The 24,264-nt window shown below is 44.3% G+C and overlaps 1 protein-coding gene across 1 annotated transcript in view; it reads right to left on the bottom strand.

Moving 5' to 3' along the window:
* The window catches only part of STK36 (serine/threonine kinase 36), a 29,238-nt gene that overhangs the window by 4,357 nt on the left and 617 nt on the right, over window positions 1–24,264 (bottom strand). Inside the window, exons 2-22 of the mRNA XM_008058856.2 lie at window positions 23,907–24,081; window positions 23,087–23,227; window positions 22,900–22,977; window positions 21,270–21,400; window positions 20,787–21,036; window positions 19,304–19,397; window positions 18,864–19,033; window positions 18,515–18,702; window positions 17,151–17,247; window positions 12,617–12,760; window positions 8,576–8,755; window positions 6,785–6,882; window positions 6,227–6,332; window positions 4,293–4,443; window positions 3,980–4,107; window positions 3,339–3,443; window positions 2,570–2,668; window positions 2,398–2,486; window positions 2,083–2,146; window positions 1,774–1,884; window positions 444–518 (exon numbers count right to left, since the gene is read on the bottom strand). Of these exons, the coding sequence (XP_008057047.1) occupies window positions 444–518; window positions 1,774–1,884; window positions 2,083–2,146; window positions 2,398–2,486; window positions 2,570–2,668; window positions 3,339–3,443; window positions 3,980–4,107; window positions 4,293–4,443; window positions 6,227–6,332; window positions 6,785–6,882; window positions 8,576–8,755; window positions 12,617–12,760; window positions 17,151–17,247; window positions 18,515–18,702; window positions 18,864–19,033; window positions 19,304–19,397; window positions 20,787–21,036; window positions 21,270–21,400; window positions 22,900–22,977; window positions 23,087–23,227; window positions 23,907–23,990 (2,583 nt within the window). The 5' untranslated portion in view covers window positions 23,991–24,081. The remainder of the gene's footprint in view (window positions 1–443; window positions 519–1,773; window positions 1,885–2,082; window positions 2,147–2,397; window positions 2,487–2,569; window positions 2,669–3,338; window positions 3,444–3,979; window positions 4,108–4,292; window positions 4,444–6,226; window positions 6,333–6,784; window positions 6,883–8,575; window positions 8,756–12,616; window positions 12,761–17,150; window positions 17,248–18,514; window positions 18,703–18,863; window positions 19,034–19,303; window positions 19,398–20,786; window positions 21,037–21,269; window positions 21,401–22,899; window positions 22,978–23,086; window positions 23,228–23,906; window positions 24,082–24,264) is intronic.

Genomic DNA, 24,264 nt, shown 5'->3' with positions numbered 1-24,264 from the left:
CTGGAGACAAAAGTGAAAGAGGGTCAGTGAGGGGCAGAAGTCAGGAATCCAAATGCCTTCATTCATTGCTGTCCCTGACCTACAAGAAAAGGAAGTTCCAGAAATAATTTCTTCTGTTTTCCCATCTAGTAGTTTCCTTTGTCTTATTTAACTTTCTTATCACTTATTATTCTTTAAGCTTCTGATCTCTCAACCCATGTGGATGCTTACAGAAAACCAGGGAATTCATTGTTCTCCCAACTGAACCCCAAGGGATGCAGCTGAATAGATTCTTTCAATGGGTTCGTATTGGAAACAGGTAGGGTAATTCTAAGGCTAACACAGGCACAGTAGTTGGAGAGGAGAGGCTGTAGGTTGTTTCTTCACTCCTACTGCTCAGTGGTTCCCCAAAACACCCAGTTTCTCTCTCCTTACTTTACATCCATCTCAAGATGCACCTGTACCTGGGTGAGAAGCTGCAGCAGAAGAATGAGGAGGCCATCATAAAATCCATAATTACCTGGTGGAATCAGCCGAACCTGTCAGAGAGAATCAAGAAGAATATAGATCCCTGAGAAGGAGAGAGTGGCCTCTAAACTAAGGCAGGTCAGTGATGGTGCCATGGAGGGAACAGATTTGAGAGTCAATCAGAAGTTAGAACATACAGGACTGGGGAACCATTTGGATGGGGGAATAATGGCGAGAGGGAGCAGTCACTGAAGACCCCCAAAAGTTCTGACTTAGGCTCCTATGTGAATGTTAGTGCTATCACTAATTATATGACCTCTCTGAAGGTTAACTTCATCTAGAAAACGCAAATAAGTATTATAAGATTTGGTGTGTCTATCTTTCAAGTGTGTTGTGGGTTAACATATGTGAAGGTGCTTTACAAAGAACTCTACACTCATAAGGGATGACAATAACTTGATATGAAGTCCATTCTCCTTTTTAAAAAATAGGGGAAATATGAGTTCCAAAGGGTCTAAAAAGGAAAGAGAGAAAATGCCTAGAAGAGAAGAAAATAGAAAGAAGACTACGTAATGGGCTTAGTTCCTGAAGAATTCACAGGATGTCAGCTATCTTTTCCATTTCAGTTAAGAACAGTAGGAAAAGCAGAATGGCAACTGCAGTCAGTAGTGAGGAAACCATGCATTAGGAAGAACTTTGACAAGAACATGAGTTTCTGGAGAAGGGGATAGCAAAATCTCACTCCTCAGAAAACTCATGTCGGTCTCCCTTTCTCCTTTGTTTCCTCCCTCCCTCTCTAGAAGCCCTGCATAGTAAGAAGAAATCTGCTGGGCACAGCGATTCATGCCTATAATCCCAGAACTTTGAGAGGCCGAGGTGAGAGGATTGCCTGAGTCCAGACTAGCCTGGGAAACTTGGCAAGACCTCATCTCTAAATTAGAAAATTAGCCAGGCGTGGTGGCTTGCACCTGGAGTTTCCAGCTACTTAGAAGGCTGAGGCAGAAGGATCGCCTGAACCCAGCAGGTTGAAGCTGCGGTGGCTGTGAGTGTGCCACTGCACTCCAGCCTGGGCAACAGAGTGAGACTCCAACTCAAAAATAAAAAAAAATAAAAATAAAAATTCTGTTTCACCAAAAGAAGAAATTTGAAGTCCTGACCAACCTGGGCTAGAGGGGCTTATTATCTGGGTGCAGAAAGCTCAAAAAGGACCCCTTGATTCCTTTTCCGTTACTCAATTTACTCTAGGCATGCTATCATTCAGTCTTTTCCCCCTGATGCAGCTCTAGTGTCTGACTCAGAGAAAATACCTTCCCTGGGAGGCCTCACCTCTGCAGGGGCAGACAAGGCATGTGTGGCTGCAGCCATCCATTCCATGGACTGGAGGTCAAAGGTCACTCCTTGCTGACTAAGCTGAGCCAATAGACAGGCTGCTGCACTCTGTGGGGAGAGTACAGAAAGAAAAAGAATGTCTGAATCTGAATGGTATTCAAGACAGGCAGAAGAGAATTTATGTCTCTGTCCTGGGTCAAAAGAATGCCTCCAGAAACAGCTGCAAATGGCAAAGTGACTCCCCGACTCCCAGAAGGCTAAAATGATAGAGAGAAAAGGGTAGGAGGATAAAGGTTGAAAACTCACCACAAGAGAGACGATGTGTGAATGGGTAAAGAGAGCAGCAACCTCATTGCCTAGTTTCTCCATTCTGGAATAAAGAGATACAACAAGGAATGCAGCAGTATTAAAGGAGGCTGGTGCGCTTCACCTAGGATGCATGTCTACATCCAAGGCACAAAACTGATGGAAATCTAGGTCTGTTCTTTATAGAGAAAGCTTTACTGTCTCTGTCCCAAACCCTCCTAAAGATCGTCTTTAGGGTGCCATTCCTCATAGTCTTTGTCAAAGTTTGCTATGTGGGTAGAAGACTTCAGTAGAGAGACCTACTTTATGACTCACCCACAAGGCAGATCCTGGAGCCGAAAAACAAGAAGGGAGAAGAGGTAGAGTGTCACTTCAGTACATTCTTCCCAATCCACTACTTTTACCTACAAAAGAAACCTAAGATATGAGAACTTCTGGTTAAGATGGTGGGGCCACCATGAAATACCCACCTGTGTTGCTGGCCTACCTTGCCCTGGACCAACATCAACAGTGACTCCAAAGCCAGAGGTTCTTGCCCTAGAAGATGGCACAGGCGCTCATTCACATGGCAGCAGGAGTAGAGAACCTGGGAGAGGGGGAAGGAGTCTGTCAATGAGGCAGAGAAGCCCCTAAGCTCCAAGATTGGAAGATTCAGCTGAAAATCAGGCTAGCCTCTCAACAGATCTGGTATCCACACTTAGGGCAATAAGAGAACTTCTGCCTCTTGACATGAGACAGTCAGATATAGATACTTCTCAGTGCTGCTGAAGATTGGCTAACAGTGGGGTCATCACAGCTGAACATATTTAAAAGCAGAAAAAAAGACGTCCAAGAGGGTCTCTCAATCAGTCTCTCTCTTTTCTCTCTCACTCAATTCCTGTGTCTGTCGCTTGCCCTGTCCTGGGAGTTAAAAAAAAAAAAATCAAATCTGAGGCCAGGCTCAGTGGCTCAGCCTGTAATCCTGTGCTTTGGGAGGCCGAGGTGAGTGAATTGCCTGAGCCCGTGGGTTCGAGACCCACCTGGGCAACTTGGCAAGACCTCATCTCTACAATAAATCAAAAAAACTAGCCGGGCGTGGTAGCGCGCACCTGTAGTTCCAGCTACTTGGAAGGCTAAGGCGGAAGGATTGCCGGAGCCCAGTAGGTCGAGGCTGCGGTGGCTGGGAGCGTGCCACTGCACTCCAGTCTGGACGACAGAGTGAGACTCCAACTCAAAAAAAAAAATCTGAGATGCTAGGAGTTATGAGAAGGAAGTACCTTGAGAAGGTGCAGGCATAGGATGGGATGCTGTAGGCCAGAGATGAGGAATGGTCTCAGCTGGTTGCTGTCTTCAGTCAGCAGATTTGCCAAATGCCAAGAGACCTATGGAGACATACCTAAAGAGTTGATCCTATCCCCATGATTACAATTTTCTTTCTCACATATATCCAAATGATCAGGACTCTAAATCCTTTGCTAGTCACTCTTCCCAGGTTCACTAGAAACTTCAGATTCCATTCTATTCCCAGTCTTCATGGGCAGTGGAAAACCAAAAGTCATTATCTAGTTTGGCCCTAGTGTAGGCAGGTACAGAGAAAAGTGTTACTGGTCAACAGAGAACAGGGAAGATGAATCCTGAAGCCTTGAAGAAGCATCACTTGGTAGCTTCAGATCAGTTGCCCACCACCCGGGCAGTTTATCACTAGCTCTCTACTCACCAGCTGGTCATAGGCTCTAAGATTCTGACTACATCATGCTCTACAAGTGGCCCAAACCTAGGGTGGGAGCATCTGTTTCCGGAAGTACTAAGTAAGGAGAGGTATAAAGGCTTGTTTTCCTGCCTTTCTGAGAAATAGAGGCCAGCCTCCCTAACACCTCTGGCAGAAAGGCTAAGAGGAACAAGCAATTGCAGCTTAGACCTGCTCCTTGGCTTCCCAGCAGCCAGGCAGTCCCACAGGAGCAGTGCATATGGCGGCCAGAGCAGAGGAAATGGCTTCAGGAAGATCTTCATTCTGCTCTCGCAGGGGCTGGCTCACTTGTGGGGCTCCTATGAAGAAAGGCAAAGAACACAAGATGTGGTCTAGTTGTTTCTCTCAGATCCCCATTGATTCTTTCAGATCAGTTATCTATTGGACAACCACTAAATGCCAAGAACTACCCTAGGTAATAACAATAGAGTAGAACATGACCTATGCAACAAATAAGAGAACTTCCCTGTCCTGCTGTGATTACCTGGGGGGGTGTGGAAAGGGAGCTGTGGAACTGTCAAGCCATGAAGAAGCCCGTCCAACACAACACACCGTGTAGTCAGCAGGCTGGAGTAAAAGGCTTTGGAGATGGCCTGGCTGTTCCCATCCATGGCTTCACACAGGACGGTAAAGCACTAAAGGGGACAATTGCAGAGGTAGCATCAGGGCATCAGAAAACTGAACAGGCTTAGTCTAAAACCTAAAAATATCCTGAAAACCCAAGGAAAGAGGTTCAGGGGAATAGCTGTCTAATTCCAAGCATTCCTCACACAAAAAAAATGCATTATAACTACATTCATTCATGCTTCAAGGGCAAGAATTTTAGGTGTCAATCCTTTCATTCCATGATCTGCTGCTTCCTGGATGACATTTCTCAAAGTGTTGTCTGTGGACTATGAATATAAGAATTCATAGGGATTCCTGGGTCCCTTCCAATCCAGTCCTACTGATTCAGAATTTCAGAAGGTGTGGTAATTATTCCGAACTCCCCATAAGAAGTACTGGCCAATAACATGAGTCAATGCTGGTCAAAATTTAGATTAGACCGGGCTCGGTGGCTCAGCCTGTAATCCCGTACCTTTGGGAGGCTGAGGTGAGTGGATTGCCTGAGCCCGTGGGTTCGAGACCCGCCTGGGCAGCGAGACCTCATCTCTACAATAAATCAAAATATCAGCCGGGCGTGGTTGCGCATGCCTGTAATTCCGGCTACTTGGAAGGCTGAGGCGGAAGGTTCACCGGAGCCCAGCAGGCGAGGCTGCGGTGGCTGGGAGCGGCCACTGCACTCCAGTCTGGGCGACCGAGTGAGACTCCAACTCAAAAAAAAAAAAATTTAGATTAGATATTAAAAGCTTCCTTGGCTGGGCATAGCCTGTAATCCCAGCACTCTGGGAGGCCGAGGCGAGTGGATTGCCTGAGCCCGTGGGTTCGAGACCAGCCCGGGCAACTTGACGAGACCTCGTTGCTACAATAAAATCAAAAATTAGCCGGGAATGGTAGCACACGTCTGTAGTTCCAACTACTCAGAAGGCTGAGGCAGAAGGATCACCTGAGCCCAGAAAGTTGACGCTGGGGAGGCCGTGAGTGTATGTGCCACTGCCCTCCAGCCTGGGCGATGGAGTGAGACTCCGACTCAAAAAAAAAAAGTTTCTTTACTTAAAGGGGTAAGAGATATTAAAATAGGATCTCAGACTGCTAGTTGGAGGCAGGAATGTAATCCAGATCTATGTTCCCAATTACCAGTTTGAACAATGATCAGGTAATTGTTTACTGCCTTGCACATATATGTTTCTCTTTAATTATCTCCTCTGAGACCAGTCAGAACTCAGCTATTTTCTCATTTAATCCTCCATTCTCTTGTCCCTCATCTCCTGAGTTTAAGGAAAGGGACTGCATAGTTTACTAGTCCTTAGGACAAACAAAGTTGAGAAATACTAGATGATGAGCAAGTTTCTTCAAGAAGAAATACTTCTGTTTGTGGTCCCCTAAAATAGGCCAAACTGCTTAAGCCTCTGGGCCTTCACATACACTGTTCTCTCTGTCTGACATGTACTCTATACTCTTCTGCCTCATCTACCTGGCAAAATACTATGTATTCTTCAAATCCTAGCAGAGATTACTTCATTCTTCAAGATTTCTTCTATCACTCTCCAAACAGTATTAAGTATATCTTCTTCAATGTTGCTCCTATACTTTACGCAAAGTTCTAAAGTACTTTTCGCTGTACCTCTCCTCTGTTAAACGATCCCTAGTCCCTTGAAGGCAGAAACTTTCTCCTATATGGCATATGGCACATAGCAGGAATTCAACAAATATTTCTTATATTAACTTGATCTGACCCTATATAGTTATAAGAAAGGGGATGGGAGAGACAAAGGGGAAGATAGGAGAGACAGAAATCTGGAAGTGGGAGCAGATTACCATAAGGCTGTCCCTCTGCAAAGTCTGATCAGAGCCATCTGGTTGGACCAGTAGTTTCCCTAATAGGTCCAGAAAGAGGTTGGCGGCCTCCTGAAACACCTGTAGACTAAGAAAAAATGAGCCCATGATTTCTTCTCTTCTTTCTACTAAAAGCCTGGATGTGGTTAATACGGTAGTTTTGGGTAGGTAGGAAAATCTCCAAAAGGGACACATCAGAATGTTCCTCCTTTTCTTCCCCACTAAACATATACATGCATATTCATTGTCCCAAATACACATCTTCCAAGTTGCTTTGCCATTTTCTCTAGGTTATTCACATTTTAACCCTTCCATTCAGGACCATGGCGACTGCTGACTCCTAGAACCTGAAAGTCTTGGGGCAAAGTTGGAGGTGTCTTAGGGTCCATAAGAAGACTCTGATGGGGTAGGGCATCAGTTAATTCCTAAACCTGTAATAAATCACTGCTTCTTCTTACTTGGCCTCTTCCTAATGGGTAGGGAAAGGAGTGGAATTTGAAGCCAAACCAGCCAACAGTGCAAAAGCGCCTCTTATCCCACCTGTCACCTGTCTGGTTCCTCTCCAGATTAAAGGTGCAGGCAAAGTAGGCCCGAATCACAGCTACCAGGTCCCGTAAGAAGGTCCCATACCAAGATTTCTGCCAAGTAAGAGGAGAGAAAGAGTAAAGGAAACATGGGGATGTAAACAAAGAATAGAAAAAGCAATAAAAAGGTGGGCACAGTGGTTCACACCTGTAATCCCAGCACCTTGGGAGGCCGAGGGGAGAGGATTGCCTGAGCTCAGGGGTTCAAGACCAGCCTAGACAACTTGGTGAGACCTCGTCTCTACAATAAATAAAAAATTAGCTGAGTGTGGTGGTGCACGCTTGTGGTTCCAGCTACTTGGAAGGCTGAGGTGGAAGAATTGCCTGAGCCCAGCAGGTCGAGGCTGCAGTGGCCATGAGTGTGCCACTGCACTCCAGCCTGGGTGACAGAGTAAGACTCTGATTCAAAAAAAAAGAAAAAAGCCGGGTGCGGTGGCTCAAGTCTGTAATCCCAGCATTTTGGGAGGCCAAGATGAGAGGCTTGCCTGAACCCAAGTGTTCGAGACCAGCCTGGGCAACTTGGCAAGACTTCATCTCTACCATAAATCAAAGAATTAGCTGGGCGTGGTAGCGCATGCCTGTAGTTCCAGCTACTTGGAAGGCTGAGGCAGAAGATCACCTAAGCACAGCAGGTTGACGCTGGGGCAGCCGTGCCATGAGCGTGCCACTGCACTCCAGCCTGGGTGATGGAGTGAGACTCCAACTCAAAAAAAAAAAGAAAACTCATATGGCAATTTGATCCTGTAAATTTGTCAGTTGAATCTGAAAACAAAAACCCAAACCTTATATCCACAACCCATTTGTGAATAAGTCAGTTAAATCAACTTTAAAAAAAAGTAATAAAAAAGATGTACACAGATCCAGTGAAGTTAACCAAACAGAAAGAGATGAGGGAACAGAAATATGGGGAGAGAAAGAAGAGCAGGAGGTAACAAAGTATCAGTCAATGGGCTATTAATAGCCTGGAAATGTGTCTTGTTTGGCCTGAATAGTATTTTTGGAGTGTAGGAGGTTCTATTTTTCAATAAACTTCTTTTCTAAATTCCTTAAAATCACCCAAGAGTAATACTCATCAGCAAAATGCAGATTTCCAGCTGCCTTACCCTAGGCCCCATTAAACTGTTATTCTGCTCCTGGAAGGGTTCCCCATCCTCTCAGCCCAGCTGCAGCAGAACACAGCATGGGGAAGTAGAGTTTTGGCTCCAAATACACTGAGTCACAATCCTAGCTCTTCCATTTATTGTCTTTGTGACCGTTTACAAATTAGTAACTGTGTAGGAGTTAATCTCCCAACTTTAGTACCCTGCTCTGTAAAATCAGGTCAATAAAGCCTAGGATCTAACATTTCAAAGCACAGTACTATAAATATTGGGAAATTACACATAAAAATCTGGATTTCTACCTTCCCCTAGAAAACGGAGACTTGGCAACACTGGGTCCATATTTTCACATGGCAACAACGAGCTAGAGCTGAGGAGAGGATGCCCCATTTTGAGTGAGCATGTGATCTCCAGGTTATCATATTCTCCACACTCATACAGTCACACAGATAGCCCATTTCATTATGTGCCTGGCCCCAAAGGGCACTAGAGTTTGCATCAGTTTGCAACTGATGATCTTCTAACTAGAAAAAGGAAGAGAGAAAATAAAAGGCAGTCAGGCCCAATAGAGGTGGCAATCTGAAGGAAAGAAGTCCAAAGAAAAGAACCTTCTGTCAGTCTTCAGAGGCTCCTGGCCTGACACTTACCTGCTGGATACTGTTGTTTTCCTGACTGTGCCTGAGTAGATTGAGCAGTAGCCCAGGCAGCCCTGCCTCCTGGCAGAAGGAATACAAGGGAGCAGAGTCACTACAGCTGGACAGAAGACTGCTCAGGACCCGAAGTGCAGGGAGGATGTTGGAAGCACCCTCCAGGATGCCTTTCAGGATCTGGGAGACATGAGGGGAAGAGGTAGAAATTGATATTATTATTTTTTTCTTTTTGAGTTGGAGTCTCACTCCGTCACCCAGCCACCGCAGCCTCGACCTGTGGGGCTCCAGCGATCCTTCCGCCTCAGCCTTCCAAGTAGCTGGAACTACAAGCGCGAGCTACCACAGCTGGCTAATTTTTGATTTATTGTAGAGATGAGGTCTCGCCAAGTTGCCCAGGTGGGTCTTGAACCCGCGGGCTCTGGCAATCCACTCACCTCAGCCTCCCAAAGCACGGGATTACAGGCTGAGCCACCAAGCCCGGCTGAAATTGATATTATAAGAGGTAAAAGGAGAGCCACACATATCAAGTATTTCCAGGGAGCTGGCAAAGCAGACCAAATGTTTGCATTCCATTCTTTGTGAGTCTAAAGCCCAGAGAAGGAGAGCAAACAGGGGAACTATACCAGAGAAGAGGACTTTAGATGGTCAGAATCTCCCTGACACAGAACACCAGTGACAAAGGGGAAGGGGACCTCCCCTCAGGATTTCTCTGACTCAATGCCTTTTCCATCTTTCCATCTGCTCCCTCTCTTCTATAGTGTTTCACCTTAAAAGCAACACACACACACACACACACACTCTCTCTCTCTCTCTCTCTCTCTCTCTCTTTCTCCCTCTCTCACTTCTAAATATTAAAAACAATGGACACAAAACAATGTTATTCAACTACAGAGAGATAAAACAACATTATTCAACTATGGCCCACAGGCCAAATCCAGCCTAACATTTATTTGTATACAGCCTGAAAAGCTAAGGACAGTATTGTGTTTTTAAATGTTTATTCTTCAGAATAAGAACATTTATACCAGCTGGGCTCAGTGGCTCAGCCTGTAATCCCACACTTTGGGAGGCTGAGGTGGAGTGGATTGCCTGAGCCCACGGGTTCGAGATCCACCTGGGCAGGCGAGACCTCATCTCTACAATAAATCAAAAAAATTAGCCGGGCGTGGTAGTGTGCGCCTGTAGTTGCAGCTACTTGGAAGGCTAAGGCGGAAGGATCACCAGAGCCCAGCAAGTCGAGGCTGCGATAGCCAGAAGCAGCCACTGCACTCCAGTCTGGGTGACAGTGAGACTCCAACTCAAAAAAAAAAAAAAAAAAAAAGAACATTTATACCAAGTATTTATAATATGCCACTCACTGTCCTAAATCTTGGCTTTTATTTGCTCATTAATCTATAACACAATGCTGTGAAGTAAATAAGATTACCCATTTTATAAATGAGGAAACTGAAGTTTCTAGATAGGTTAAGTTAGTAAGCAAAGAACAAAAAGATAGTAACATATTAAGCTAAAATTCCAACCCAGGAAGTCTTATCCCAAAGGCAGAGCTTTTAACCTACTTCTCCATATCAAAAATTATCCAGGCAGCCAGGTGCAGTGGCTCACACCTGCAATTCCAGCACTTTGGGAGGTGGAGGAGAGAGGATTGTCTGAGCCTGGGGTTCAAGACCAGTCTGGACAACTTGGCAAGACCTCATCTCTATAATAAATCAAAAAACTATCTGGGTGTGGTGGTACACGCCTGTAGTTCCAGCTACTGGAAGGTTGAGGTGGAAGAATCACCTGAGCCTAGCTGGTCGAGGCTGCGGTGGCCATGAGCATGCCACTGCACTTCAGCCTGGGCGACAGAGTGAGACCCCGACTCAAAAAAAAAAAAAAGGCTATCCAACACTAAGAGGACAATGTATTACTGCCAAAAGACAAGTGCAAGATGCCAAGGTCATTCAATGAGGAAACAACATTTTTTTCAACAAATGGTGCTAGGACAATTGTACATCATCTATATGCAAAGAGATGAACTGAGATCCTTACCACATAGTATATACAAAAATTAACTCATAATGGGTCAGAAACCTAAATGTAAGAACTAAAACTATAAAACTTTCAGAAGAAAAATGTAAGAGAAAATCTCCAAGATCTTGAGTTTGGAAAAGATTTCTTATATAAAATACCAAAAACATAAAGAAAAAAACGGTAACTGAATTTCATTAAAATTCAAAATCTTTGTGTTTCAAAAGACACTCTTATGAGATGAGAGCTAAAAGACAAACCACAGATTGGGAGAAAACATTTGCAAATCACCTATTTAATAAAGGTCTTATATTGAGAATATACAAAGAAATCTTACAACTCAGAAGACAAACCACCTAATTAAAAAAATGAATTAAAGATATTTCACCAAACAATATATACAAGTGACTAATAAGCCATGAAAAGATGTTCAACAGTCATTAAATCAAATTAAATTAAAATGACAATGAGATACTCTTTCATACTTACTAGAATGGTTACATTCAAATGATAGATGTTGACAAGGATGTGGAGAAACAAGAACCCTCATAAGTTGCTGTTGGGAACGTAAAATGGTACAGCCACTCTGAAAAATACTTCAGCAGTTTCTTAAGATTTTATTGTATTTTATTTTTTTTAGAGACAGGGTCTCACTCTGCTGCTCAGGCTGGACTGCAGTGGCACCATCATAGCTCAATGTAGCCTCAAACTCCTAGGCTCAAGTGATTCTCCTACCTCAGCCTCCTGAGTAGCTGGGACTACAAGTGTGAGCCACCACACCTGGCTAATTTTTAAATTTTTTTGTAAAGACGGAGTCTTGGTGTGTTTGTTGCCCAGGCTGGTCTTGAACTCCTTGCCGCAAGTGATCCTCTTGCCTCGCCCTCCCAAAGTGCTAAGACTACAGGCGTAAGTCACTGCATCCAGTCTCTTAAATATTAAATATAAATTTACCATATGACCCAGCAATTCCACTACTAGAAAACTACCCAAGAGAAAAGAAAACATATGTCTATACATAGACTTGCTTGTGAATGTTTATAGTAGCATTATGCATAAAAGCCAAAAAGTGGAAACAACCCAATGTCCACCAACTGATAAACAAAATGTGATATATCCTTATAATGAAATACTAATAAGCAATATAAAGGAATGAAATATTGATACATGTTACGTCATAAATAAGCCTCAAAAACATCATGCTAAGTGAAAGATGCCAGTCACAATGACTGTATATTGTACAATATTCCAATTATATGGAATGTCCACAAAAGGCAAATCTCTGAAACACAAAGTAGATTAGTTAGTTGCCTAGGACTGGGAATGAAGATTAACTGTAAGTAAGTAAGAAGGATCTTATTGGGGTGATTAATATGTTCTAAAACTGAACTATAGTGATAGTTTCACAACTTGGCAAATTTACTAAAAATCACTGATTATACATCTAAAAAGAGTAGGTTTCACGGATAAATTATACATTAATAAAATGATACAAACACTATAGTTTGGTAAGTTTCCAGGAAGGAACAACACTGTGTTTCAGAGAAGCAAGTAAGGATATGTAGGAGAAAACACTAACTTTGAATGCTTATTAAGCAAAATGTTATCCCTCCAAAAAAGAATCTTCTTCTCATTAGTATACCTGTAGTACAAAATATTGCATGTTCAATTGTTAAACTTATATTTTTAATTGTATCAATAATATTTTTGTTTAAATGTATTTTCCCTTAGTATTTAAGCACTTACATAGTATCTACCATTTTTGCCTCTTGGCACACAATGCCTAAAATATTTACCTTCTGAAAAAGCTTATTGGTTCCTGTTCTACATAAATATTCTTCCCTTCAGAAAGAGAAACCTAAGGCCTGCTTTCTCTGTGCTACTAAAGTAGGTTAGGAAACCTCCTCAAACTAAGCAGACTGAAAGAATAAGAAAAGAACACTTTCCCTTTCTCCTTAAGGCAAGTTATTTTAATGCTTCACCTGTGAAAAAAGTCTCAAATCCCATCCACAGCGTGCTTCTGCCCATTACCTGCTCTCCAGTCTCATGCAGCTGATTCTGGATACGCTGGCAGAAGCCAGGATTGCACAGCAGGGTGAGAGGGGCCTTCAGTTGAATGGGTACAGGGGCAGCAATCTCTAGCAAGTGTTGCCACTCTTCGTCGCTGTCTGGCTCCTGAGGCAGAGAGGAGTGAAAGGGTCAGAAGGAGCATGTAAGTCCAAGGATACTAGCTCCCAATCTGGGACTGGAAGCCCAAGGAATCATGAAGTAACTGCAAGAAGTTTAGCACAGATGTATTTCTTCAGTCACTAGTTTAAAAGGCTACTGCTGGCATGCCAGGAGTGGTGGCTCACGCCTGTAATCTCAACACTGGGAGGTGAGGCAGGAGGACTGCTTGAGCCTAGGAGTTTGAGACCAGCCTAGGGAACACAGGGAGACCCTGACTCTACAAAAATAAAAAAGATTAGCCAAGCATGGTGGAACACACCAGTAGGTCCAGCTACTCGGGAGGCTGAGAAGGGAGGATTGCTTGCGCCCAGGAGTTCAAGGCTGCGATGAGCTGTAATTACGCCACTGCACTCCAGTCTAGGTGACAGAGTGAGACCCCAAACTCAAAAAAACAAAAAAAACCTACAGCTGGTAGTATGTGAGGGGTCTTGAAAAGTCTCTTAGGGAACACTTACATGCATGCACAAAGTGATACTCTGAAAGATGTCTACTATAGCATGGCTTATAATAAAAAGGAAATATCATGAAGTCAGTCACTAAGGTAATAATAAACCATAGGGCATCTTTGTTAGGAAATACTATGAGGTCATTAAAAAGATCATTTATATAGTAATCCTACCAAAAATGTATACCTTAATCTAATCATGAGGAAATTATCAATTGAAGAACCACCTATAAAATAACTGATGCATGCACCTCTCAAAATTGCCAGTCATAAATAGGAACCAGTCTAGATTAAAAGAGACCAGCAAGTTATAAAACTAAATGCAATGTGTAATACTGGATTGGATTGTAGAGCAGAAAAAAAAATTTTAATAGGCCGGTGCAGTGGCTTACACCTATAATCCCAGCATTTTGGAAGACCAAGGTGAGAGGATTGCCTGAGCCCACAGGTTGGAGACCAGCCTAGGCAATTTGGTGAGACCTCATCTCTACAATAAATTAAAAGATTAGCTGGGCATGGTGGCATGTGCCCGTGGTTCCAGCTACTTGGAGGGCTGAGGCAGAATGATTGCCTGAGCCCAGAAGGTTGAGGCTGTGGTGGCCATGAGTGTGCCACTGCACTCCAGCCTGGGCGACAGAGTGAGACTCCGACTCAACAACAACAACAAAAAATTTTAATAAAGTACATTACTGGCCAGATGCGGTGGCTCACACCTATAATCCCAGTACTTTGGGAAGCAGAGGCAAGAGGACTCCCTGAGCTCAGGGGTTCAAGACCAGCCTGAGCAATACAGTGAGACCTCATCTCCACAATGAATCAGAAAATTACCCAGGCGTGGTGGCACATGCCTGTGATTCCAGCTGCTTGGAAGGCTTTGGCAGAAGGATCACCTGAGCCCAGAGGGTCGAGGCTGCTGTGGCCATGAGTATGCCACTGCACTCCAGTCTGGGTGATGGAGTGAGATTCCACCTCAGAAAAACCAATAAATAAAGTACATTACTGAAGCAATTGCAAAATGTGAATATGAATTGTAGATTAGTTTATTATCTATTTGTTATTATTATAACTGTATTATATCGGTAAAGATCAGCATGTTCAGGGTGGTATGACCATACACATAACTGTACTGTACCAATGTTAAGTTCCTGACTTTAATAATTGTACTGTGGTAGTACAAGTGAAGAACCTGGTTCTTAAGAAATATGCACTGAAGTATTTAGGGGCAAAGGGGCATGTCTACAACTTATCCTAAAATTATTCAGAAAGATGATATGTTCATATATACACACAAAGAGAGAATTATAAAGCAAATATGACCAAATTTTAACAAATGAGAAATCTGAATAAAAGTGTTGCTATAGCCAGGCTCAGTGGCTCAGCCTATAATCCCAGCACGTTGGGAGACCGAGGCAAGTGGATTGCCTAAGCCCGCGGGTTCGAGACCCGCCCAGGCAACTTGGCAGACCTTGCCTCTACAATAAACAAAAAAATTAAGCCGGGCTCGGTGGCTCAGCCTGTAATCACGCGCTTTGGGAGGCTGAGGTGAGTGGATTGCCTGAGCCCGTGGGTTCGAGACCCGCCCGGGCAACTTGGTGAGACTTCATCTCTACAATAAATCAAAAATTAGCCAGGCGTGGTAGCGCGCGCCTGTAGCTCCAGTTACTTGGAAGGCTGAGGTGGAAGAATCCCTGGAGCCCAGCAGGTCGAGGCTGCAGTGGCTGGGAGCGGCCACTGCACTCTAGTCTGGGTGACAGAGTGAGACTCGAACTCAAAAAAAAATAAAAATAAAAATAAAAAAATTAGCTGGGCATGATAGCGCGCACCTGTAGTTCCAGCTACTTGGAAGGGTGAGGCGGAAGGATAGCCAGAGCCCAGCAGGTCGAGGCTGAGGCTGTGGTGGCCAGGAGTGTGCCACTGCACTCCAGTCTGGGCGACGGAGAGAGACTCCAACTCAAAAAAAAAAGTGTTGCTATAGTGTAAAGTTTTTGTCCTCTCCAAAATTCGTGTTGGAAATTTAATCCCCACTGTAAGTGCTGGGAGGTAGGGCCTAATGGGAGGTGTTTGAGTAATGAGGGTTCTGCCCTCATGAATGAACTGATGTTATAAAAAGGGTTTCTGGGAGTGAGTTCACTCTCTTCTGCAATGTGAGGACATAGCAATTCCTCTCTTCCCAATGACTCACATATTCAAGGTGCCATCTTGGAGACTAAGCCCTAACCTGCCAGTACCTTTAGACTTCCAAGCCTCCAGAACTGTAAGAAATACATTTCTGCCGGGCTCGGTGGCTCAGTCTGTAATCCCGCGCCTTTGGGAGGCTGAGGTGAGTGGATTGCCTGAGCCCGCGGGTTCGCAACCCACCTGGGCAGCGAGACCTCATCTCTACAATAAATCAAAAAATCAGTCGGGCGTGGTAGCGCATGCCTGTAATTCCAGCTACTTGGAAGGCTGAGGCGGAAGGATCACCAGAGCCCAACAGGTCGAGGCTGCGGTGGCCGGGAGCGGCCACTGCACTCCAGTCTGGGCGACAGAGTGAGACTCCAACTCAAAAAAAAGAAAAAAGAAATTACTTAAAATAAAAAGTAAAATCCCTTAAAAAACCACAAAATATTTAGTTAAAGCTACATGCTGCAGTGTAGAAAATCCCCAAAACAGATTATATAGTAAAAGAGGCATAAGGCAAAACATAGTATGAGCTCAGTAATGTAAAAACAACCCAACTTTATATTTCAATGTTTGCAAACACACAAATGTGAAAGTACAGAAAGTCTGGAAGAAAACAGACTAATAAGAATGGTCACCTTGGGGACTGAGCTAAGTTTTAAGGACTTTCATTTTTACCTATGTGTTCCAATTTTATTTATTTATTTACGTTTTTATGTATGTATGTACGTATTTATGTTTGAGTCAGAGTCTCACTCTGTTGCCCAGGCTGGAATGCAGTGGCATGCTCACAGCCACGGCAGCCTTGACCTGCTGCTGGGCTTATGCAAGCCTTCTGCCTCAGCCTTCCAAGTAGCTAGAACCACAGGTATAAGCCACCATGCCTGGCTAATTTTCAATTTTTTTTTTTTTTTAGCTGGGTTTTTTTTTTTTTCCAGTTTTTCTATTACCCAGGCTGGAGTGCAATAGCACCATCATGGCTCATAGCAGCCTCAAATTCCTGGGCTCAAGGAATCCTCCCACCCCAACTCAACCTTTCGAGTAGCTGGGACTACAGGCATGTACCACCACACCCAGTTAATTTTTTAATTTTTTTTTTTGTAGAGACAGGGTCTCCCTTTGTTGCCTATCCTGGTCTCAAATGCCTGGGCTCAAGTAATCCTCGCCTTAGCCTCCCAAAATGCTGGGATTATAGGTATAAGCCACTATACTCAGCCCTCAATTTTTAATAATTACATTTTCAGATACTGTTCAATTTAAGTCTATAATGAATAATATATATATATATGCACACACATATATATGTATATATATATATAAAGTAGAGTCAAAGTCTCACTCTGTTGCCCAGGCTGGAGTACAGTGGCATACTCACAGTCATTGCAGTCTCGATCTGCCAGACTCCGGTGATGCTTCTGCCTCAGCCTTCCATGTAGCTGGAAATACAAGCACGCACCGCCACACCTGACTAATTTTTCTTGATTTATTGTAGATACGAGGTCTCACCAAGTTGCCCAGGCTGGTCTTGAACCCCTGGGCTCAGGCAATCTTCTCATCTCAGCCTCCCAAAGTGCTGGGATTACAAACGTGAGCCACTGCATCCAGGCTGGTGACTTTTTTTTTTTTTTTTAACACAAAGGGAGTTTATACTTAGAGAACTGTTCTAGAAAAACATCTGCCTAGACTCAATATCATGGCAGGAACAAGCTAAGAAGAACCCTTACGGCTTACCTCATTTTCTCGGTCTACTGCATCAATGCTAGGCTGGTCCAGCACCTCTGGCCTCAGCTCTGGTAATGCTTGTTTACAATGGGTGATCTGGTTTTCCCTGTCAGAGGAAGCCAGGGAATAGGATGAGTTCCAGACCTGTGAGTCTTAGAGTAAACTAACTTGTCCCTCCCTCTAGGTACAGGATAGGAATGAGAAACAAGCCATATAGGATGGAACAGAGGAGACTTCCTTCTGGGATACAGGATATGACCAATGTAGGGTATGTTGACCACTGCACAAATATCCTTGACTGCCCTCACACTTTAGATCTTATTCTCAAATCTACGAGTTGCAGTTTTTACCTATAGTTCTCAATTCAAACAATCTTTGCTTTTGGATGGAGACAATCCTTTCCCTCTCAGCAGAAGTACAATTGAGGCATAAAGAAAAGAAACTCTCCAAGTTTCCTGATGAATCAGGAAAGCATCTGTAATTAAAATCTAGAAACCAGCCAAGCACGGTGGCTCACGCCTATAACCCCAGCACTTTGGGAGGCAGAGGCGAGAAGATTGCCTGACTCAGGGGTTTGAGACCAGCCTGAGCAACATGGTGAGACCTCGTCTCTACAATAAATTAAAAAATTAGCCAGGCGTGGTGGCGCGTGCCTGTGGTTCCAGCTACTTGGAAAGCTAAGGAAGAAGGATTGCCTGAGCCCAGCAGGTTGAGACTGTAGTGGCTGTGAGCGTGCCACTGCACACTAGCCTAGGCGTCAGAGTGAGACTCCAACTAAAAAACAAAAAACTCAAAAACCTAGGACTAAGACTCCCAAGGCCCTGTCCATATTCAGGCAGTGGTGAATGACAGGAACCATTTCATATTTACTTTAGTTAGTATCAAAGATCTACAACCCCAGGCAAGGCCGGGCTCGGTGGCTCAGCCTGTAATTCCAGCACTTTGGGAAGCCGAGGTGAGTGGATTGCCTGAGCCCATGGGTTCGAGAACCGCTTAGGCAACTTGGTGAGACCTCATCTCTACAATAAATCAAAAACTAGCCGGGTGTGATAGCGCGTGCCTGTAGTTCCAGCTACTTGGAAGGCTGAGGCGGAAGGATCTCTGGAGCCCAGCAGGTCGAGGTTGCAGTGGCCAGGAGTGGCCACTGCACTCCAGTCTAGGTGACAGAGTGAGATTCCAACTCAAAAAACAAAAAACAAAAAACAACAAAACCCTAGGCAAAGTGGGAACCAAAGGGAGGTCCAAACTTTACCTGTATGATGATCACTTGTATACCTAACCCTGAATTGTACCCTACATCTTTAAAATAAAAATTTTAAAAAAAGATCTGTAAGATATCTCACCCTGTAAATCCCTAGCTATAGCCTTCTTACCGAGATGGAGGGGGGTCCTCTCCAAACCCCCACTCAGTCCAGCTGCTCCTCATTTCTGAGGCCAAGATGCCAGTCAAGAGGCTTGCTTCCTGAGGAGTAGCCCTTAGTTTGGGTAAAGGGGCTGTGACAGGAGCCACCAGGCTGGTCCTGTCCTCTTGCTCAAGGGTAGGTCCTGTATTCTGGTGTTTCTATGGGAAATGGGTAGGCAATATTGGATCAGAACTATTTAGTTGCATAGAGCAGTATGGATGCTATTCATGGCCCTTCCCCAACCCTAGAAAGTCATCCTCCTCCAGCTCCTCCAGCCACTAGCCTGGTCACAATACATATTTTCCTCTGCCATACATACCTTTTGCTTTGCCTCCTCAGCCATACGTTTATAGGCCTGGCGCAAGATGCGAGACTGATTGCCCTTGGGGGCCAGTCGATGGGCTTGTTCATCCTTTAGGACCTGAAGTTCTGGGGGTAGGTGACTGGTGAATGGGGTGCCCAAATCTGAACCTGCTGGCTCAGTTATTACTGCAGGGAGGGAAAAGAGAGAAGACATGATCATTAGCCATCATGTCCACTTGGCTAGGGACAATTGGAGTTATCTACAGGCTTCTGTGGAAGAAGATCATTTGGACAAAGTGACAGAGAGGGAGCAGGGTTGCAAGGGATGTGGTAAAGATTAGGCAACAGGCTAGAGAGAGAGTTCAAGCTGGTGGTTGGGTCCAGATGTTGGGTTAGAAGAGTAGATTGGGGAAAGTACTGGGAAGTGCAAGAGCCCTGGGAACCCTGAAGACTCACTGGTGACACGACCGGCAATAAAGGGGTGATGTAAGAGGTCTGGCCAGGACAGCCGCTGCCGGGGGTCTTTGGTGAGCAGTCCCTGCAGGAAGTTCTATGGAGAGAAAAAATACCCCATCAGTACCTTCCTTAATGACCTCCGAGTCTCTCTCTAACTTGTCAGCAGAACTGACAAGCCAAGACTCCTGCATCCATTCTCACAGCAGACTAGCTGCTCTTGATCCTAGTCTGTAACCCTCGCCTAGGCTAACATCATGTACAGACCCCTGTCTTACCTCCCAGGGACAAGATCCAATTCCTGTTCATGAACATTTTGTAGCCCCAGAAGTAAAAACAGAAATCTCAACATCACCAATTTTGTGAAGAAGGGAGAAAAAACTGGAAGAGGGAGATGTCACCTTTATAAACACTCAAAGGAGTCCCAAACTGTTCACTCTGCCCTCCCTTTGATTATGGTTTGTTTGTGGCTGGATAGGAACACATGCATTTTTGGTTAAAAACACATTCACACCAAATAATTATGTAAAGATGTGCTTAAAGCACTTAAAACCAGAAATCTTTCAGCAAATCTTCAGAGGTGGAAGGGCAAGGAGACTGTCTCTGAAAAGGTTACATCTGTTATCAGGTATCCTTGGGAAAGTCCCCAATTTGTCCTGAAACAGGAATAGAAAGTACTAGTAGATTATGACCACTGTTCTAAAATAAGATGATCTGTATTAACTATGGAGCTTGCTGAAGATACCTGCATATCTGCCCTAAATGAGAATGAATATCCTACATACACCTTCTCCATTTAAGGTTCTTCTGTTTAAATTCTTTTTCATAATTATTTGGGCCTCCCCAACTAAATAGGTTGGGGAGAAATGTGTCCCTTTTCATTTTAGACAAAGCAAAGGAAAGGTGTAACGAGATTTCACTCTGGGAGAAGATTACATTTAAATTCTACTGAAGGCCCATAACCTTGCCGTAGATGATAAAAAGGGTCCAACTTCTTCCTCTCTCCTCCCTCCTCTAGCCTGCTGAGACTTAGCTACAATGAGTAGTCACCACCTCTATCATCTGCCCCTAATCACTGAGCCAGTTGCACCAGCTCTGGACATTGTAATATCTGAAAAGGACTGAAAGCCATGTGGGCAACAACTAGATATCATGTGTACTTTGCATCTGATAGGAAATAAGTGACACTGAGGACAAGAAAAAGGACCATTAACTGTCTTTGTTGTCTTAAAATTATCTATCCATTGTGATCAAGTATAGTCTGGCTCAAAAAGGGGCTACCATTCCCAAGACTAGTAGACCTTAAAACACCCTCCCGGGATAAGCCCCTGCAGTAGAAAGGCAAGGCTGCTTAACCCCGCTCTGGCATTAATCCAGTTACCACAAAGACCTGCCCAAGTTCTGAAAAAGGATTTTGGAAAAGGAAATAGAGGCAGAAGACACAGGTTTCTGATGCAAAAGTAATCTCCCTTTCAATATTCATTACCTTAAAGCAAGGACTGATGGTGGAAGGCCAGCGCACAGGGTCCTTGAGAATGAGACTGACCAATTGAAAGATGCTTGTGGTATAGAATGGAGGGGTGCCTACAGCCAGCTCATACAGTATGCAGCCCACAGACCAGAGATCTGCTGTGTGATCATATGGTCGCTCCTCTACCAGCTCTGGAGACATATAGAGTGGTGTGCCTTTGATGGATGTCAGCACCATTGTGTTGGTACTCATAGCCCGGGCAAATCTGCAGGAGATGATGGAATGAAAATGGAAATGGAAAAGATATTCTAGATCTGGTCACTACTACTTTTTGTATGAGATGTTCCAAACCAGAGCAGAGAGAGCATCTTTGATTAGTTCCAAAAGACCCAGCAGGAATCCCAGTCTTCAGCTCAGCTTCTAAAATAAGGCCCAAGTAAATCAAGAATATGGTCTACTGCAGAACTGGAAGCCTAGATGGATGTCCAGAATCCTTACCCAAAGTCACAGAGCTTAATGCCACCACCCTTGGCAAGGAGGATGTTCTGAGGCTTCATGTCTCGGTGTAGGATGCGGTGGGAATGCAGATAGTACAGGGCTGACACCAACTGGGCAGCAATGACCTGAACCTAGGAGTCAGATAAGCAGGAGAAAGAAAGGAAAGAACAGGTTAGAAGAAGGAACCAGCTGACAAGCCCAAAGACTTCTTTTTTTTGAGTCAGAGTCTCACCCTGTCGCCCAGGCTGGAGTACAGTGGCATGCTCATGGCAGCCTCGACCTGCTAGGCTCATGATCCTTCCACCTCAGCCTTCCAAGTAGTTGGAACCACAGGCATATACCACCATGCTCAGCTAATAAGCCCAAAGACTTCTAACACTACTGCTAATCTTTTCTTCCTTTCCTTTCTTCCAGAGCTTCCTTAATTCTTGCTCCCCTTATTTATTCATTTGTTCATTCATTCATTCAAGGAAAATTTATTGAATCTCACTTAGTATCTGCATGACCACAGGCAAACTATTTTGTGCCTTTTTTTTTTTTTTTTGAGTTGGAGTCTCACTCTGTGGCTCCCGGCCACCACAGCCTCGACCTGCTGGGCTCCGGCGATCCTTCCACCTCAGCCTTCCAAGTAGCTGGAACTATAGGCGCACACTACCACGCCAGGCTAATTTTTTTGATTTATTGTAGAGATGAGGTCTCGCCAAGTTGCCCAGGCGGGTCTCGAACCCCCTGGCTCAGGCAATCCACTCACCTCAGCCTCCCAAAGGCATGGGATCACAGGCTGAGCCACCAAGCCCGGCTTTATTTTGTGCCTTTCAAATTCATCATCTATAAGGTGACAATGTATATGATATTATATATGTATAATATTATAACATAATGACACCACCTACCTCGTAGGATTATTGTGAGGATTAAATGAGCTAAAGCATGTCAAGTACTGCTCAGAATGGTGCCTGGCACATAGTACATATTCAATATACATTACCTATTATTAAATAAGGCAAAGTCCCATTTCTGAAGATAAGTAGTCAGACAAACAAACAAGACAGATAAAACAAAGATGATTACTTATAAATAGTGATGTGTTCAAAAGTAAAGAGAATGCTGTAACCCTGAGAGGGGCCTACTTTCTGGGGTACAGAGAAACCCCTGGAGTAAATGTGGCTGAAGAATGTATTCAACCAAATTCCACTGCCAACCACTATGACTGGTGGCGAATCCTGCCTGACCACAACCTTTATCTGTACTGACCTCTCTGGTACCATCATACTGCCCCTTCTTCCCTAAAGGTACCCAATAACTATTAATTCATTACTTCTCATGATAGCCTTATGAGGCAGACATTATTATTATCTCCACCTTACAGATGGGGAAACTAACACAAAGAGATTAAAGTAACTTGACCAAGGAGATCCAGCTATAAGGAGCAGAGCCAAGCTTCCTACTCAGATATTTTGGCTCCAATGTTTACTTTATTCACACCTCACTGCCTCTATATACATATAGACTCTTATATTTTTCTCAGGATTCTTCAAAATGGAGACTCTCAGTGCCCTCAGTTTGCTCTGCCACTCCTTAACCTGAAGAGAGGTTAAGGATGAGGAGAAGTTTAATGCAGAAAGCATACCTGGTCTTCAGGAAGTTTTCCATCATCTTCCAGGATCTGAAAAAGCTCTCCCTCAGCATAGTCCGTCACCACCACCACCTGCAGGGAGAAGGCAGTGGCACTGGTGGCTCCAGATTCATGCATTCTGTGGGAAATTCTTGGGAGCCTTATGCTTGGGGACAGGTGACTCAAAACCATTAAAGCACACCTCTTTGTCAGTCTCAAAGCTGTCAAGCATATGCACAATGTTGGGATGCCGCAGACCCCGCATGATTTCAATCTCTCGTTGCAGATTCCTTAGCTCCTTCTCTGAGCGCCCCAATTTTGGGATAAACTTCAGGGCCACCACCTGTCAATGGTAAGGTGAAGAGTCAATGCCTATCCACACTATTGAAAAGAGCTAGAATTTCAACCTTAACCTCCGAGCTCAAGAACTCAGACTTTAGTCTGTTTAATTCTTATTATTTCTGTTCACCTCCACTTTCTCCATGGTACTCTAGCCTTCTCCAGGATCTCCCTACCACTCACCCCAGGAGGAAACAGTCTCTGCCAAAAATTTCTTTGGTGAATTTTGGGAGTGGTATTCTGATCTGACTAAAGGACTGAAGATGAGATTTGGGGGAAAGGGAAGGAAGAAAGTATGAAGGAAGAATAGAGTTTATTTCCTACTGCATGGTATGCTGGAGACTAATAATAATATTTATTTGTTGTTTACTAGGTGCCATGCACTGTACTAAATAATTTAGTGATTTACAAGCTAGTAAAAATGTATCCCGGCAACCCCTTCGGGTCCCCTCCCTCTGTGGGAGCTTTTCTGTCCTCTCAATAAATCCTGCTTTCTCAAAAAAACAAAACAAAACAGAACTTCATCAACAAGGGTACCTGTATAATCAACGTTTGTATACCTAACCCTGAATTTTACCCCACATCTTTATAATTTTTTTAAAAAGTGTCCCTTCCAGGCCCATTTTCCACTGGATTGGGGGGTACCAAATCCCACCCAAAAGATATTCCTCTTTGTTCACCACCTGAGCACTGTATTTTCTTCGACCCTTGTACACCCTCCCAAAAGAGCCTTCTCCAATCATCTCCAACACGTGGTACTTTTCCATAGCAGAGGATCCAGGATCTCTCAGGAGGTAGAAGGTGGAGATGTTTGTGAAGAGCTATAGATCCAGGGACAGTTCCACACATCTGAGAGGCCTGGATGGGGCACGGGAAAGGGTAAATGTTAGCCGCCTTGACTTGTCCTCATTTTCGCAATAATCCAGGTCTCAAAAACAAGGTAGGGGTGGAATGGATGGAAAGATGATGAGATCGGGGAACACGAAGAGTGCCTCCTCGGAGTTCCACCCCCGCTTTTGGCCTCCCCCTGTCCCTCCCCCC

Source organism: Carlito syrichta, unplaced genomic scaffold (genome assembly GCF_000164805.1).
Source record: "Carlito syrichta isolate Samal-C Ts95f unplaced genomic scaffold, Tarsius_syrichta-2.0.1 Scaffold303646, whole genome shotgun sequence".
NCBI lineage: Eukaryota > Metazoa > Chordata > Mammalia > Primates > Tarsiidae > Carlito > Carlito syrichta.
Note: the sequence above shows the minus strand (reverse complement) of the source record. Positions and strands in the feature narration are given on the sequence as shown.